The sequence below is a fragment of the Macaca mulatta genome, chromosome 2 (genome assembly GCF_049350105.2).
Source record: "Macaca mulatta isolate MMU2019108-1 chromosome 2, T2T-MMU8v2.0, whole genome shotgun sequence".
Classification (NCBI taxonomy): Eukaryota; Metazoa; Chordata; class Mammalia; order Primates; family Cercopithecidae; genus Macaca; species Macaca mulatta.
In genome coordinates this window covers 94,461,282-94,479,411 of record NC_133407.1, presented here as the reverse complement: position 1 = coordinate 94,479,411, position 18,130 = coordinate 94,461,282, and the positions used below count along the sequence as shown (strand labels likewise).

Genomic DNA, 18,130 nt, shown 5'->3' with positions numbered 1-18,130 from the left:
CTAGATTAAGAGGCTAGACACCTGGTGAAGAAATATTAGCCTTATTCTGTCTGGGTGTTTTTGATGTCTTCCTGGATTATTGCTGGTTGGAGAATTTTCCATTCTATTGAAGATTACATGACACTGAGCTCCTCAGAAATAAAAATAAGAAAATAGAGAAATGTAACCATGGAAAATATATTTTTAATAAGAGGAATCCTACCTTGATGTCTTCTTTCTTTTTTGATTATATTCAAAGTACAGATTGATTAAATTGAAAACTTTCATCTGCAAATGGAAACTTCATGGGGCCAGACCAACCCTTTATAAGTTGATTTACTTAGATTGAGTTTACTTTACAGGTGAAAGGAAGTAAGCGTTCATTCATATTTCCACGAGAATGGCAAACCTTACTGTGTAGCCTGAAAGGCAACTATTAAAAGCTCTCAAAAGTGGATGCAGATAAAAATGAACAGTGCACATGTGCCCAAAGAGAATATGTTGTTCCAGAATGACACTGATGGGGGGTGCAATATTGGAAGAAGTTTAGTTAAACTTAAGAAGTGAAAGCCCCTAGAAATGATTGAGGAGAAAATAGACAACCATTTTCAAATGCTTGGAGCATCCTCAGAGCCTTCTGGGCTCTGATATTTTGGGAAGTCTTCAAATTCTCTAACTTTAATATGTGTGACAAATGACCTATCATTTCAAAAATTCAGCCCAGTTGAAAATAATCTGGTTAGAACTGTAGAAGATTCTTCTGTTTGTGATTCCCTGTTTAATTTCTTTGAAGAATTATTAGTAAATCTTTTTTCTAAAGCTCTTGCATATGCTTGTGGAGAAGCAAAAACTTAAATAGAAGAGAAAAACAAAGAAATGTGGTACATAAAATTTTTAAAACCTAAAAAAAATTCATCGAGGCCAGTAAGCTTTTGTTCTTGTTCAATTTTTTTTAAATGAAATATTACAACCTTACAGAAAAGTACAGTACTCTATTAATACCTAAGTATCCCTGTTTGGTTTTCTAAACATTTTGCCATATTTGCTTCAAATTATTTGAGAAATACACCTTTACAGACATAGGTGAAGTCCACTGTCTACCCCTCCACTATTGCATTCAGTACTCTACACTGCTTTTATGCTTTTACCACATATGTTTGTATCAATAATCACTACATAATGTTGTTTTGCACAATTTAAAAGTTTCAATACCTGGTAATATGCCACATATCTACTTGTACAAGTGTTATTTATTTTGCTTCAAATTGTGTTTGTGAGCTTTTTTCTATGTTGATTCACAGAGTTCTAGTTAATTCCCTTTACTTTATCAGTTGTATGACCATGACACGCTATATCCATTCCCCTGTTAACGATGAGTATATATGTTGTTTGTCAGCATTGTTTATATTTCTTTAAAATCTTTTACATGTCTCTGTGTGCCTAAGTATGAAAGTTTTTCTATCTATATACCAAGGACTAGAATTGCTGGGTCAAAGGTGAGCAGGTCTTCAATAGTACTAGCCATTGCCAATGTAGCAGAACTTTTTCATCCAAAAGAGATGTATTGTAATTTTGAATTCCAATAGTAAGTCTCCTAGTGCACTGTGGATTTGCACTCGATAGCCTGCCTCTGGGACATATGCTCTGCTCTCTGATCTAGGTATTCAACATGACATGTTTGCCTTATGTGCTCTTCCTTCCTCCTTCCTTCTTACTCTTTTGACAATAGCAATAACAAAATGGTAAAATGCACCTGGTTAAAACGTTTTTACCTTTAAACTTACAGTCACAAAGGACTGGCTCAAATAAATTGTAATTATAGACAAAGGACCTGTAGATTAAATTAAAAATAAATATCAACTGAAGGGCTTGTTTAGAAACAACAAACAAGTTGGCAGGCAGGGGAGGGGGGAAATTATCTGCCATCTAAAGTTAAGTTCCAGGTTTTGCTTGCAGGGAGAAACCTACCACTGGCACATTAACTATCTAAAATTATCTTTCCTTTGTTCCTATTTCCTGATACTGTTAGGTAGCTGGGTTGTAGAAAAAGACATAGAAGAATTTTCAAATTATGATAAATTTTTATCATCTTACAAACAGAGAAACTCAAGGCTTTCTGTTATATATACCTTTTCAGCAATATTTAGCATAAGCGTTCCAGGATAGACAGATTTATTAAAATTGACTTCTTAAGTTAAATTGAGCCAAAACAACACCATATTAGATAATGACTACTTTGAAAAACGTTCAAATGCTTAAATTAGACACTAAATTAGAAGAGAAAGAGTTGTATTATTTTCATTCGGTTTTTCTATTTTTCTATATATTCTCTCTATAATTCTATATCTCTGGTACTTCCAGATGACTGAAGTGGAGTAGTTAGTTTAAGAGCCTTGGGCCTTTGCCACCACTCTAGAAAAACCTTAAGGTTCTCACCGAGGCTCAATAATGCTCAGTAAATATATGCATACATTTTTAATTCAAAGTGCTCTCAGCCATTCATACAGGTATTATTGATTCTTTATTTGAAAAGGTTGTATGTATCAACTTTTAATATGTACTTAGAAGTCACTTGCAAAGGCATGTATTGGGGAAAAGATAATGTATATAAACATGGCTTTTAAAGGAGTAAAATATTAGCTTGAGTAAGTTGGAGTGTCCAGAAGCAGTGCCCATATTCTCAACTCTTGATCTCTTTCCTTACATCTGGCTCCATCACTTCCCCACTGTTTTGTATTTTGAAATAGGAAACAGTAATGTAAAAACAACCTCACTTTTGAGAACCAGATCCCTTGCCCCCTTTCCAATTTCCTTTCTGGGCCTTGTCTGAATGTATCCCCGCTTTATTCACTGTCAAATGGTAATTAGGCCCTAAAATACAGCTTATTTAATGGACTGAGTGGTTTCAACTTTGGCCATATTTTCAGTAACAAAATAATAATAATAATAATAATAATAATAATAACTGGTACATTTTGGTGGAACGCGTCATTCATGGTCTAAGCATTCAATTGACAGGAACACGAAGTAACAGTGGGTTTCTCGGCTATCTGCCACAGGACCAAGGGAAAACAATTGTAGAATACAGTAAATTGTAGAACTTAAAACACTAAATTGTAGAACTGTAGATTCTTCTACCATTGGAAGGTGCCCTGTCTTTCCACCCTGATCTTATATTGCTCCTTAACCTCTGAATATGCAGTGCTCATTTTTCTTTTAACATGAAGACTTTTGGATATAGGCTCCCCTAACCTTAACTTTTCTACTGTCATAGTCATCTATTTAAAATTCTACCCATTCTTAAAAGTTCAGCAAAACCTAATCTTCTCCTTAGATCATTCTCTGAGGATAGTAGCCCACAGTTCCTATAGCACCAACAACAGAACCTCTGCTTAGGCATCTCATTGATTCATCTGACATATAATCATGCACTATTTTGTAGGAGCAAATTGTGTGCCTTAGTTCCCTTCTCTCCAATAGACTGTAAATACCTTGAGGATGGAAGCCATATATATTTCCTACTTTATCCTCTAGAGCCCTAGCAAAATTCTGAAGACGTAGTGAGCATTTCCTAAATTTAATTAGTTACATCTTTTTCTTAAATCTTGCCATAGGTTAATGTCTTCTTTCCCTATAGAAGTATATACATCCTAACAGCAAAAACTATAGCTAAGACTTTTGTGTTCCACATATAGCAGTTGATCTGTCAGTATTTCTTGAGCAAAGGAGAATATCATGCCTCTGAAGAATGGTGTGATTGGGCAGTTTAAACAACTGTTTCCTCTTAAAGATTATGCTGTGGAACAAGTGAGCAGCATAGCATCTGATGTCTAATCTGACAAGTCAGTTCTTCAGATGCCAATGGCCATATTGGATTGTTTCTATTCAGAGAGTAACAATGGCATGGGGTGTTTTTTTTTCCCCTCCATCGTTTAATCTATAGCACCTTATGTAGTACCTGGCATGTTGTAGGCCATTAGTAAACATTTATTGAATTGAAATTGAATAAATTCAACAGGTAATTGAAGTATTTATTGAAGTTGTACCACTTACCCCATTATGTCATTTAATCCTTATGACAATAATTTCTGGAGGGTAATTATCCATCATTTTACAGATGATGAAACCAAAGCCCAGAGATATTCAAAGCACTGTCCAACTTCACGGCTAGAAAAGGACAGAGTGAGGAATACAAAGTTTGCTTTGCTTGGGCCCTCTAAACCCAAATTCCACATCCTTTTTGTTACATCACACTGTCTTGCCTTCAGGAATTTTATTTTGTTGCATTGGCCTCAGGTTAATTAATATATCTCCTAGTCTATAGGAAAACCTCATACTGGGCCCAAGTCTACCTAAACTTGGTGGAGGAGTAGTTTCAAGTAATGACTCTTGAAAAAGCTAGTTGTATGTTCATTGAAAAACTTAAGGCTGCTTGGGAAGAGACTTTTGACATTAAAAAGGTAAGTAGGCAAAGACCTATGACATTAGTTTCAAAGGGAAATATTGCTTTTCACAATTGTTATTATTTTATTTTATTACCATATTTTTACCTTTTTAAACCTGTTTTCCTTGATCTGAATTCTGGTTATTTATTTGCCCATCTTACTTCCCCATAAAGGTGACTACTGGAACAAAAAGTTGCTCCTTACCCTTCACCTCCACCCTCAATCTCAGATAGTATGGAGAACACTAATCTTATTTCTAAAATTATCTGTTTATATTAAAGGAAAAAATACCCCCTAAAATAATATAGAGATTTGTGGATTGGTTTTAGAACTGGAAGGAAACTTACACATTGGTGGGCTGAGTGACTTGATCAAGGTTAGTGTTAGCTAACCTCTTAGTTAAAGTGTAACCTAAAATGGACCCTAGAGATCATCTAGTTCAACCCCTTCATTTTTCAGAAAAGTGAACAGGTGCACACAATCCCAATACCTTTCAAGGTAAATATAATGTCATCCCACAATGACCTCGCTTCTAGTTGCAGAAATGACTGATGTTTTGTGTGCCTTTGTGTTAACTTAAGGTAGATTCTTAAATATACCCGCACCCCATAACTATAGTGGGCAGAATTGAATGTTCAGTAGCTTTTTGGAAACCTCACCATGGAAACAAAGGTTTGGATTCTCAGATTGGATTTTGCCGTTCTTCCTCTAGAGCAGATAAATTGAGGCTCCTGCAGGCATGGGTCCTGTCAGATGAGACTTTAAATTTCAAAGTAAAAGATTCTTCTCGGCAGGATATTAAAGCGTGTTGTGGTGCACTATTAGTAAGGAATGCAGCCTGTCCCAATTCTCTTGGCCGACCCTTTGAAAACCATGACTGAGGGAAAAATCTTGTTCTTGGCCTCCTGGATTCTTAGATGCTCTAAAGAAATGTAATTGCTTTTTATAGCTAATAGACACTTAAAATTGCTTCCAAAGAAAGTATGTCTAACTGCTTATTTTTAATATAGTATAATGAAGATATGAAAAAGTCAAAATACATGTTTTTGAGCATATTAAAAAATATTTTTTATGCCCAAACTGCAAGAGCTTTAGAAAGTCAGTTCCACCTCTGGGAGGTAATTTTTTTTGTGCAGGGTGAGGACCTGGTTCTGTAACCTAGAAAATGGAACAGTTGTTAGGTGGTTGCCTAGAAGGATGGCAATAGAAAATAAAGGGATTATTTCACCCTTATTTCCAAGCTGACACAACATGTTTTAAGTGAATGGTTTTTGGTTTCATTACCTTAACAGCATCTCCCTGTGCTCTTTGATGCATCGCTCCAGTGCTTAGTAATTTAGTAACAGGTTGGAGATGGACTGGGGGGTAAAATGAGACTCTGTCACCATAGGGACAGCTACCTGCCTCTTATTTTTGAATTAGCATGGTAGCAGAAGGTGACATTTTCGCCCCAGGGTTCAGGGGAAAAATAAAGTTAGAAATTATACCATACAAATAAACTTGTTGAATGGACGAGTCCTCCAGAATCTGCTCTTAAAGTACCAGGTGATCAGAGATTGATGTGTTCTCATCAACTCAATGTGAGACGTGATACTTTTACTTGTGTATGAAAGAAAAAGATGAACGTTTTCATGACAAAAATTACCTGTTCATACTTTGTGCTCTTGTAAGACTTGGTTTATTTGAAATGCAGAGGAGCTGGTTTTCTAATCTTTTGAGGCATGCCATTAATTATTATTATTAACCAAAGGGGCTGAATGAAATCCTAGGCATAAAAGTGATCAACTCCACATTTAATATTGGGTGTATGACTTAACATTTATTCCATTTTGCCTGCTTTCCATTAGGCTTAGGGCACATCAATGACTATGCCTCACCAAATCATTTGAAGAAAGGAGTTTCCTATAAATATCTGGAACAGCTATCAGATAAGACAGTATATATACCATATTTATTAAAAAAAAATCTTTGTCACAGTTACAATTTCCAAATATCCTTGACTACAAAAATTATGTGGTTCAGCCAATAAAATTCACATAGAACGCTAGAATAATCACTGCAGTCTTTTTGGCCACCAGTACAATTAGAATAATCCCTGCAATGTTATTTAGATCTTAGAAGTGCTGGTATTACTTCCTTTTGTGATTGTGTCTTTGCTTTTGAGTATATGCATCTTGCCGCTAAACAACTGACCTTTGGTTAAGATCTACACTGAATGGAGCCGCTGCCCACACCGCCATCAGCGCCTTCACTGCCATCCCCGCTGTCCTTGCAGCCCCCGCCATGGGCCTAGAACTGTACCTGAACCTGCTGTCCCAGCCCAGCCGCGCCGTCTACATCTTCGCCAAGAAGAATGGCATCCCCTTCGAACTGCGCACTGTGGATATTATCAAAGGGCAGCACAGAAGCAAGGAGTTCTTCCAGATCAACAGCCTGCAGAAAGTGCCTGTGCTCAAGGATGGTGATTTCATCTTGACCGAAAGCTCAGCCATCCTGATTTACCTGAGCTGTAAGTACCAGACGGCGGACCACTGGTATCCATCTGACCTGCAGGCTCGTGCCCGTGTTCATGAGTACCTGGGTTGGCATGCTGACTGCATCCGCGGCACCTTTGGTGTACCCATGTGGGTCCAGGTGTTGGGGCCACTCATTGGGGTCCAGGTGCCCGAAGAGAAGGTGGAACGCAACAGGACTGCCATAGACCAGGCCCTGCAATGGCTGGAGAACAAGTTCCTGGGGGACAGGCTCTTCCTTGCTGGCCAGCAGGTGACGCTGGCTGATCTCATGGCGCTGGAGGAGCTGATGCAGCCGGTGGCTGTCGGCTACGAACTATTCAAGGGACGGCCACGACTGGCAGCATGGCGTGAACGAGTGGAGGCTTTCCTGGGTGCTGAGCTGTGCCAGGAGGCCCACAGCCTCATCTTGAGCACCCTGGAACAGGCGGCCAAGAAAACCCTCCCAACACCCCCACCAGAGGTCTATCCGACTATGCTACTTCGAATTGCCAGGATCCCCTGAAGGGTCTGGAATGGGGCCCAGGAGATTCGCCATGAGGATTCATTCTGTTACTTACTTGCCCCTGTTTATCTTTCCATCTTGCCCCAGTCCCTTGTCTCCAGCTTCATGTGAAGCTCTGCACAGGCAAGACTGTGTCCTTGGCAGTGCTGCTTCTCCTTAGGTACAGCATACATAACCAGTAAGAGACTAAATCTGCAATACATAAAAAACTCCTACAAATCAGTAACGTGAAGAACACTCAAAAATTGGTAAATGTCATCAGTGTTTTAAATATAATAAAGATTCCAAACACTTTGAATAGGGAAAAAAAAAAAAAAGATCTACACTGAATGAAGAATAGTTAGAAACTTCACAAGGAAAGTTGCTATTTAACTCCCCCGACCCCCGCCCCAAACAATGCTGATGATTTGCAAGAATTTGTAGTTTCTAGGGTACAATATTTTTAATAGAAACATTTCAAAGATTTTCAAGTGTTCATGGACACTGGAATACTGGAAGGCACAGTAACTTTTAAGGTTTAGGAAAGATACAGCATTTAGCTGCAATTTATGAAATGATAGCAAATACCATGAATTTTATTTCCTGGGACACTAATTGACTTGGGTAGGGAAATTAAGAGATGATAAGCTATGTGATTAGAGATTCATTCAAAATTTAGAGGTTCATTTACATTAACAAGTCTTTCTTTTGGATTCAAATGTTTTCTGAAAGTGCTGGTTAGTTATACTTTAGTGTAAATTTCCTTAATTAGTTCAATAAGATCCAGTATTTTGGAGAGAAAAGGAAGAGGGGGTTTGATGTCACAGAAGTTGGATAAGGGAACTGAATGGACAAGAATAATCACGGTAAAAACTGAACCACAAGGCATGGGACTCCTGCCCCTTCCCCAGACTCTTCTATCCCTGGACCCTTCCCAACTCATCTTTCCCTTTATTAAGATAATTTTTAGACTGCCCTATCCTTAGAGAGCTCTACACACTGTTCCTAGTAATGCAGGTATGCCAGAGAGTTGAGAGTTCACTCCTAGGTATAAAATATTCTTCTTAGGAAATAAAGTACAAAGCAATTAACCTCACCTCCTCCCAAACTCCACCTCCACTGCCTTTATTTTCAAAGAGCTGTGATAAGACTGAATAGTAAGCATGGCAATAGAAGTCTACCTAGAAGGTAATTCATACCTTTCTAGTTGTTTCTACTTATTTACAGTCAGTTAATCATTCAGTCTTTTTGCACGTGAGTTTGTGGACCCTTTTGCATGTGTCTGGTTCACTCAGCATGTTGGTGATTGGTTACTTGCTAGAGATGTTTGTGAAAGGGTTGATATAATTTTGAGTTGGGCTGTTAAGATGGGTTGGGTTGGTTCCCTCCCGGGCCTATGCCAATGTGAGGACTTAGGAGAGGGATGGCAAATAAGTTTCAACAAAGTGCCCCTTTGATTAATCATTAATGTCTACATAATGTCCTTGGTTGAAGAGAGTTCTGAGACCATGTCCAAACTCTTGGAGAGAAACGTGTGTGATCAATTAGTTTATGTCCACTTTCTGTAAAAAGCATTAGTGTGTATAAGCGTGTTTGCCATCTCTGTTCTGGAAAATTCAGCAAGTTGATTCTGACCTGCATTTTCATGTGAAACTGTTTCCATGTCTTTCTGTTCATGTTCAATGACTGAATCTTGAACCCCATCCAGTTATTGTACATGACAAATTGTGTTGGTCTGAGGAGGAAACAAGAGAGCATGGTTCAACATTAGGTGCATTCTTAGAAAATAACTCAGTATATTTATGAGGAGAATTTCTCAAATAAAGGGCAATACTTTAAAAATGTAGACATGTAGATAGGTATGAGATAATTTGCTGCTATAGCTATAATTAAAAGTGTCAAAAAAGTTGATATGTGATCTTACAAGGCAATGCAATAATAGACCTCAACGTACAACCGTCTACTTAAAACATGACCTGTTGCGTGTAGCATCGTTTTTGAGTAGGACTGGCTTTGAAGCAGTCTCAAGAAATTATTGCCCAGGTTCATATCTTCCACTAGTCAACCACAGGATTTCCCCATCAGGTCATATAAAGTGAGACACTAGATGTGTGTGATTTATATGAATTGCTGTTTGCCGGGATCTGTGTGAAAGGCTGTCAAAAGGGATGTTGCCTTTAATCTAAAAGTACTCAGCTGTTGGCATTTTGGCATTGTCCCTACTCAGAAATGAAGATATGAGATTTAAGGTATTTCTGAGGAATTTTAAATAATTGCTAGAATCAATTTGAGTTCTGTGAAAACCTGTATACATCATTGGAGTGAAAACAAAGGACTATTCATATGGATGATCCCTTGCCAAATTGGGCATGTGAAAGCTTATAAGAATTTGCTTATATACCTTAATATGATGAATTAATGCCTTAAGAATATAACTCCTTCAAATGCCTTAAATTTCAAGAGGGTTTTACTAACCATGTTTCCTTTTAAGAATGTGATGCATTTGGAACAATATAGGTGGGCAAATGATTCTTTAAGCATTGTGCTTGGCACCAAAGAGGAATTAAAATACAAGGTTTACAGATTGTGTATGCTAAGACATCAACAAAGCCAGAAAGTGGAAAGATCAGTGCTGGTATTTTCTCCCATGTTGAGCGATTGTAGCAGGTATACATTTCTCTAAATAGAATGGGCACATCATTTTGGTCTGATTAATCTCAGCAAACGAAGGTGAATTAAAAATTCACCTTAGAGAGACCTTAGTCTCAGCATGAGTTGAAATCAGCGAAGTTCTCCAAGTTGTAGATGAACAAGAGAATTAAAGGTATTTTTCATTATGTTATGCAATGTGCTTTCCATATGTAATACATTCCTCCCAGACTTTAGCAATAAGATAGTATTTCCCTTTCAAATAAACTACATACCTTCCTTTATAAGAGAGTAAGGCTTCACATTTCCCTTGTTGCATTGACTGCCGGGAGTCTCAGGGCTATATTTAATACTCAATATCAGAAACAATATCGTTGTAGCTTCCTGACACAATAATGCTTTTTTTCCTAGGTGATTTCTGTTCTGCCTCAAAATGATTGCTACTTTACAAGTGCTATAAAATTGTAAGTCACATCAAATCCTTTGTTAGGATATAAAATAAAAATATCTAAGAGTTGTTGAATAATGTCTATGTTCTTTGAACTTAAGATCTAAAGGAAAAAAAATCTAGAAATTTGAGCCTTAAGATTGTCCAAATAGTTGTAAAACTAAACTTAAATGTGGCAGGGGCAGGGTTGTTGTGTGCAAATGAAAGTTTAGAAATAAAGCTGAGTCCATCATTATTCTTTGTGTATTCAAGACACTACTGGTATCTCCTGTTTTTTCACATGGTATATTGCCACCCCACTGCCATGGACCTCATGTCTGTCCATGTTTCACCTGTGTTAATCCAGCATCTGTGGAAACTTTGCTCAAATGCTGACTCTTTCTTGAAATCTCTGTATGGATATTCTTGCTGTTAGATGCTTTCTAATTCTTCTGATACTTATTTTTCCACTAATACTCCTTTATCTTTCACATTATTATTACTCACCCACATTCATCTTATCTCCCCACATAGCTCCTAGACCATTCCTTCTCAATCTGCCTACATATTGGATCACCACAGGAATATAGAAAAATGCTGATGTCTGAATCTCATTCCCAGAGATTCTAATTTGATTGATCTGAGGTGAAGCTTGGGCACTGTGGGTAATTCTATCTGAAGCCACAATTGGTGAGGTTAAGCCACTGTGTTTATAAAGTTAATATCATTCTTAGTCATCTTTCTTTGCTCTAAGAACAGTGTCTTGCACCTAGTAGGTGTTTGAAAAACATTTATTGATACATCTGGCAGAGCACCTGTTGAGAAAACTTTTATTCTGTCAACCTGATAATCTTTAGAGAAGTATGATTATTTTTGTCTCATTCATTCTTTCCTTTATAGAGCAAGTATGCATTAAACAATCTTAGTGTAAAAGTTTGTGTGTGAAGTTAGAAGTGTAGTCCAGATTTAGTTCCACCTTTGGACTGACCTCCAAGGAAAGCTATATATAAAAGTTCAAGTCAGGTTAGGTGCAGTGGTTTATACCTGTAACCCCAGCACTTTGGGAGGCTGAGGCAGGAGGATTGCTTGAGTCCAGAAGTTTGAGACCATCCTGGGCAATGTAGTGAGACCCTGCCTCTACAAAAAAAAAATTTTTTTAAATTAGGCAGGCATGGTGGCATGCACCTAAATTCTTTGCTACTTTGGAGGCTGTGGTGGGAAGATTGCTTGACCCCACAAGTTTGAGGCTGCAGTGAGCTATGAAAATGCCACTACAATCCAGGAATGAGACCCTATCCAAAAAAAAATTATCAAATCATTTCTTGTTCTACTGCTACTGTTGTTAATTGCTATGTTCCTACTGTCTGCCAGACTCTGTTCCAGGCGTTTTTTACTATATGTGTCAGTATACTTAATTGCAACACAGCACCACTTTTGTTTTACAGTTAACAGAGGTAGAGAATACATCTATAGTTTCAGCTCTAAGGCTGGGATTCAAACCCAAGTGTGCCTGACTCCAAATCCAGTGTTCTTTGCACGTACCAGGCCACTACTAGAGGATCTATGCATATGATTGCTGTTTCGTGTGTGTGTGTTTAATATGGATAATCATAAAAAAGTTTAATTTTAGGCTTGTCTTTTCAAGCTGTCTTTCCAATGGTTTGAAGACATGGTGGTCATCAGATGTCATTCAGTGGAATTCATTCACTAATCTTACAAATGTGCTGTTTGATTATAGTTGTCACAAATCCCTCTAGACAACTGTTTCTTCCAGAGCCTGTTCAAGACCTCAGCAGTGGCGGAGAGCCTGAATATGGCCAGTTTGCTGGCTGCCCTAGGAGGAGGAATTGGAAAACCACCCAGTCATCCTATGACTCTTTAGCCGAAAATGTAGGGACACGCTCTTGGGCCTTCTCTGAACAATGTCAAACAAAGGTTTTTAAAAAGCAAATGAACAGTCAATAAAAATAAAACAAAACAAAAATAGGTATCATATTGAACAGAACAGAGGCTTAGGCTTGCCTCCCACCATGCCCCAGCCTCCTATGCACGTGCATGCACACACAAACACTCCAAAGCACTTTTATTAAGCTTGTCTTTATTACTAATATTTTTCCACCTCTCTGCAGTGAAAAAGTAGAAGCTTGCCCATAGATAAGATGTCTTCAAAAATAACAACTATGAACACAACAAGTTTTCAGAGAAAGGGAGAAAAATTGTATTTACCATTCATGATTTTATCTGTCCATATATAACCTCTTTCTCTCTCCTTCCCATTTCCTCTTCTACCTTCAGTTCTCCCTAATTAGATGAGTTTAATAATCCAATAGCATAGTTTGTCTCTTGATGATACCGGGGTATATATTCAAGTTATTTGGAGATGCTTTATTTCAATGCATATTTCAAACAACATTTCTCACAAAGTGTGTCAACACAAATAGGTATAATACTTTGAATGTTCCTTCGTAGTCATTACCACATACTAAAACTTTACCTGGTGAATTCAAACAAAACTACGGTAAGTTATTTTAGGTTAATATCACTGAATGAAAATGAAAGCTAGTGTTCTATTTTTTCTCTTTGATGCAGTTGTGTGAGATACTAATGTTTGCACAGTGATGCCTCTTTTCCTGCTACTATCTTCAGACACATAATTGTAAAACAAAAACAGCCTATTGATGAGTAAACTGACTGGTGTTATCAGATACTTCTTCAATTTAAATCTGTATTTTTAAAGACATTTTTTCAGTGTTTAGGCCTTCTTGGCAGGGTTCCCTTCCATCATGCTATTACTTCTTTCTACTACTAAACGGTTGCTTTGTGTGCCCACTGAGCCAATATACTTACAAAAGCCAATAGATACCCCTTGTCTTCTTTTGTTTAATAAATGAAAAGTTCAAAACTTTTAGCTTCCAAAGAACCAAAAGGGTCAATATAATATTTGATAGGCATAGCATTAAACTTAACTAAGAAAGGAACAGTACAGTGGAGAGTATTTTGTCATGTGTAATCATCATCAGAAGGAGAGGCTAGAAAAGTAGCAACCTTGAATGGCATATCCTGAAGGTTTTGATAAGGCTTTATTTTATGGATTGGAGAACCAAACAGGGTTTTTACTCTATAGAGTGACATTATATTTTAGGAGGTTAATGCATGTGATCGTTATGGCAAATAGATTAGAAACAATATAGAAAGTGGTCTCAAAGTGTTTCCTAGACCAGAACCCATAGATTAAAAATGTGAATGCTCAGACCTCTACACAGACCTCCTAAATCAGACCCTGGGGGAGTAGTCTATAATCAATGCGTTCAAATCACTCCGGGTGATTCTGTTGCACACTAAAGTTTGAGAACCACAAGACTGGAAGAAGGAAGACTTGACTTGAAGAAGACACAATTCACAAATTGTGTCTAAATTACTCAGCATCCAGCACATAGTAGGTACTCAATACATACTTTCTGAATAAATTAATAAAGCCAAAGGTCACAAATGCCTAAACTAGCAAAGGAAAGGTGTAATATGAGAACCAAGAAAGATTTTAGTTCTATTTGCAATTCAATCAAGGGTAGAATTAGCTTTTAAATGAATGTGATTTTATAAATAGTTTATAAAATTTTCTTCCTTTCCTAGTAGTTGCTCATTCCAAACTCAAAACAAATAAAGTGGGAAATTTTGGTAGCTTGTACCTGCTTCTACAGAGGTCCCGGGTACATCTCTTCCACCTGAAAGGAATCACTTGGTTAAGTAATCAGCAAGGTGGTATCAGTGTGGCAGGGAATGGTGGCTTAAGTTCTAAGACCATCAGAAAATATGATACTGGGAACTACACATAGTCCAGGATGGAGACAGATTCTGAGTGGTTAAAAACAGGAGGAGGGGTCAGGTATTCCTGAAGTTGCATTGACATTGTTTCTTGAAGAAATTCTAACCTTGCAGTAGAAAGACCAGATATTCAATCATTAATGTCTTTGATTGCTAAAGGTAAATGTTCACTGAGAAAAAGGAAGATGTATCAGGGAGAGGGAGGAACCCCAAAAATCTACTCTCTACCATTCAGTATGCTGGAACTCTACAAACATATCTTATTTAGTCCTTATCACCTCACCACGTGATGTTAATAGATCTGTTCTATGAGCTGGGGCCAGAGACAGAAGTTTGTCCAAGGTTAAAGAGCCACAAAGTGGTCACACTAGAATACAAACTCACACAGTCTGACTCCAAAGCCTGCATTTTATCTTTCGATATTCAATAAAATGCATGTGGTTGTAGTTTCAGTAACTGTACTGAAATATTTTATAAAGTATATATAATATTTAAAATAAATATTGAGGATATAGTTGTATGTAGCACATAAATTGGTAGTTTAAATAAAATATTTTAGACTTGAATATAGGAGTTTCGAACAGAAAGGCATTCTCCTGCTATAGTGCGTGTTATCTGCGAAAATTGGAAATAAATTGCTGCATTTTAGTTCTCAGTAACTTTAGAGGGAATATAACTTTCCGTCCATCCCATTTGGTCTTTCTGTGTTTTCTTTAATAAATGTTTTAAAATATATTTGTGTGTATTTCAATAGAAACTGTTTTTTCTTTCTGTCAGTGGAATAAAAGCAATGCATTCCTCTTTTCCCCTCTTATATTTGATGTGTATTTATCTTAAGTTCTGAAATGGCCTAAGTTACACAAGAGACATCCAATTATACTTCCTTAAAGGATGAGGTCTTAGAGTGCTCACATTTCCCCTTCTTCCTACATAGATGTTACTTGTTGTGGGATCACTTAATAACTCAATCAAAGCAGTCTTGGATGCAAGAGCTGGATTTGAGCTAGTCTTTGGTTGGCTAGAGGCTTAGGATCTTAAAGATTGCATTTGTTTGCATTTCCAGTGCAAATGGGTATCATAATATTTGCCTTGAATTACCTTTTTTTGGGAGTGGTGGTGGTGGCAAGGAATGACTGAATTGGTTAATTAAGTCAAATCATTATGACAACTCATTTTAGTTCCTTAAAGGAAAGGTATGACATAAGTTAAATACACATTCTACATATTTTATTCTACAAATGTGCCTTGCAGTGCTAAAACTTCAGAAGTCTTCTGGGTAAAATGGGGTGAAGACTAAGAAACTATGCTTATTTTAAAAATGTTTAAATAATACCGTAATTACTGTTTTACCCTTTTAAATGTTTTAATCCTCATTCTTCACTTTTACCAACAATTTGTTCCTATGGGAACAGCTTGAATATGCTTGATGCCTTAGAAGACACTCAGTTTATTTGGGGTTGTACATGAAAAAAAGTGGGAAGCTATACAGCAATGCTCAAACACAGGAGGTATTCCTGCTTTTGTTTTCTCAAATCCTAGGAGTTTATGCAGTGAAGGAGTAAAAGTATGGCTGGAATTCAGCCAATACACACTGGTACAGCTGCGTATTAAAATACTGAAATTTGTCTATACGTGTTAATAAATAACCAGTATTCTCAGTGCCTCCTGCCCCAACACACTGTCCCAGCTTCCTTGATGTCAATGCTGGGGCTCCATTAATCTCTTGCATCCAGCAAGGGGCTTCCAGGACCCTGCCACGGTGTCTGTTCTGCTTGGTTGTGCCCATGACTTGTAGGTATTAAACATTTTGAATATCTCCCTCTGTGCCCACAGAGAAAACTTGGAAGATCAATTATACTAATTGCCATGAAACTCTTAATAAATTAATTTTGTCTTCATTGATATATATAAATCTTCTTGGAGCTTAATTTCTGCTATTGGCCCTTCTATTATTGCTTTAGGAACTTCATACTGATGCAAGACGAGAGAGAAAGAGCCATTAGGAAACAGGTTTGAGGGCGCACAGGCCCACATTGGAGATGAGTTTGGCCATATTCAATTTTATTGAACATCTTGAAGCATTTAAAACAATACAATGTCCTGTGACCCAGATGCATACAGCCAGGTGTTTTTCTCTTAATATTAAACCCATTTTATGGAAGATTTAATCCATATGTTAAATCTTTGACTTCAAAAGGCATTCCTTGAAAGGCTAATAGAAATGATGAAAAACGGGTCTAAAGATTATGTTCAAAGATGTCATTTATGGATTGGGGATAAGGGTTTGAGGAGAGAGAGAGAAACTTGGGGGAGTTTCATGAAGTCATTTAAGTATGTGAAATGTTCTAGAGCACAAGGGAACTCTCGACATTTCATAATCCTAGAAACTTTTTTCATTTCCAAAGAGCATGTTTTTGAGACAGTGCATAATATAGCTATTTGTTCTCTTAGACACATCTCAGGGAAGAAAAAGAAGTTAGGAAAATGAGCCCATTGTTTTTCAAAATTAGTGACAAACTTCAAAATAATTCCAAACAAACCTCAAATAAAACATTTTCCCCCTACTGTGAATCCCATTTAAACTGTTTGGGTCAGTCTGTTTTAATGAGTCACATTCACGCTGACACATCCACACACTTCAGACAAAGACGACTGTACCTCTAAACCCATTTAAAAATGATAGATGACTGTCAGCTTTGAGAAAGCAGCACATGCAGAGGCTTGATAGCGCAGAATGAAAGCAATCTACAAGTGCAAGTCTGTTTCTTTTGGCAACGGAAGGAGTTGCTAATGGATTCATCATTTTCTGTTAAGCATGAATGTCAAACAAAAAAACATTTAGGGCTCTATTCAACTGAATTTCCGGCTCGACGCTTGCCAGCCATGGAAGCCCTGTGACTTGGAACCTGCGCAGCCCAAGCCTGATTCTTGTTTCCAGAGTTCCGTGGGGCCTGTGCCACGGAACTTGGAATTCTGCCGAGGGCTCCTCCTCCTCTCTTCACCTCCCCCTCTCCCCTTTTCTCTCCAATCGCATGAAGCCGCCAGTCGTGCTTCCTAAGTGAATGCCGTTTATGGAGCAGAGCTGGTTGCCAACTCTTACACCAGCTGACTCCGCCTCGGGATCACATAGGAAGTCCACTAACACCACTCAAGAAGGGATGGCAGAGTGGGGACTTCTTGTATCCAGAGATTCTGGGGCCTTTATGCCTTGGAATTCATTGCGGTCGAGTGGGCATCACACACTTCCTATTTTGGGGTCATAAATATGCAACATGTCCTGGACTCTTTCTACAAACAAAAAAATAAACCCCAAAATAATAACAGTTAAAGTGCCTGGGCTCCAGAAATGCGACGCTAGGCTCTGAATGGACCTTGAGAGGAACTGGGGAAAAATGCTGGCCTTAGAACACAGCTCTTTTTATATCCTTAACTACAGAAGAGCTCCCTCTGTCTAGGAGAATGGCTTCTTCAACTGAGCGCACAGTGGACAGCTGTAGGAGCGTGCTGAGCCCAAACACATCGGTAGCTTCCTCCCTGGCAGGAGAGAGGTTACAGACCCCAGGCCCTCACATGCCAGGCCAGTGCCAGCCCTGCCAACAGCTGTGTGGTCTCGGACAAGTCTCTCCACCCCTCAGTGCCTCAGTTTTATCCTTTGGTTTTTTTTGAGGATTAAATGAGATCACATGAAATCAGGGGGGTAAACTACAAATCACGACACAAGTGTATGTTGTTATTAACTGAACTGTTTTAATTAATAAAATAAATTAATAATAAATACTAAGAGCTAATGTAGGATGGTCTAAGGGAGTTT

General features: G+C 37.9%; 2 protein-coding genes across 7 annotated transcripts in view; both read left to right on the top strand.

Moving 5' to 3' along the window:
- LOC144339055 (uncharacterized) overlaps window positions 1-18,130 on the top strand; it is a 293,212-nt gene that overhangs the window by 258,619 nt on the left and 16,463 nt on the right. The gene's annotated exons all lie outside the window — the stretch shown is intronic.
- Window positions 6,644-7,756, top strand: LOC706634 (glutathione S-transferase theta-2B). Its single transcript, XM_001106693.5, has one exon. It carries the CDS (start codon window positions 6,708-6,710, stop codon window positions 7,440-7,442), a length of 735 nt encoding a protein of 244 aa, XP_001106693.2. The 5' UTR covers window positions 6,644-6,707; the 3' UTR covers window positions 7,443-7,756.

Bases quoted from the DNA above. Each gene is read 5' to 3' on its own strand.
- LOC706634 (XM_001106693.5), top strand. From the start codon at position 6,708: ATGGGCCTAGAACTGTACCTGAACCTGCTGTCCCAGCCCAGCCGCGCC.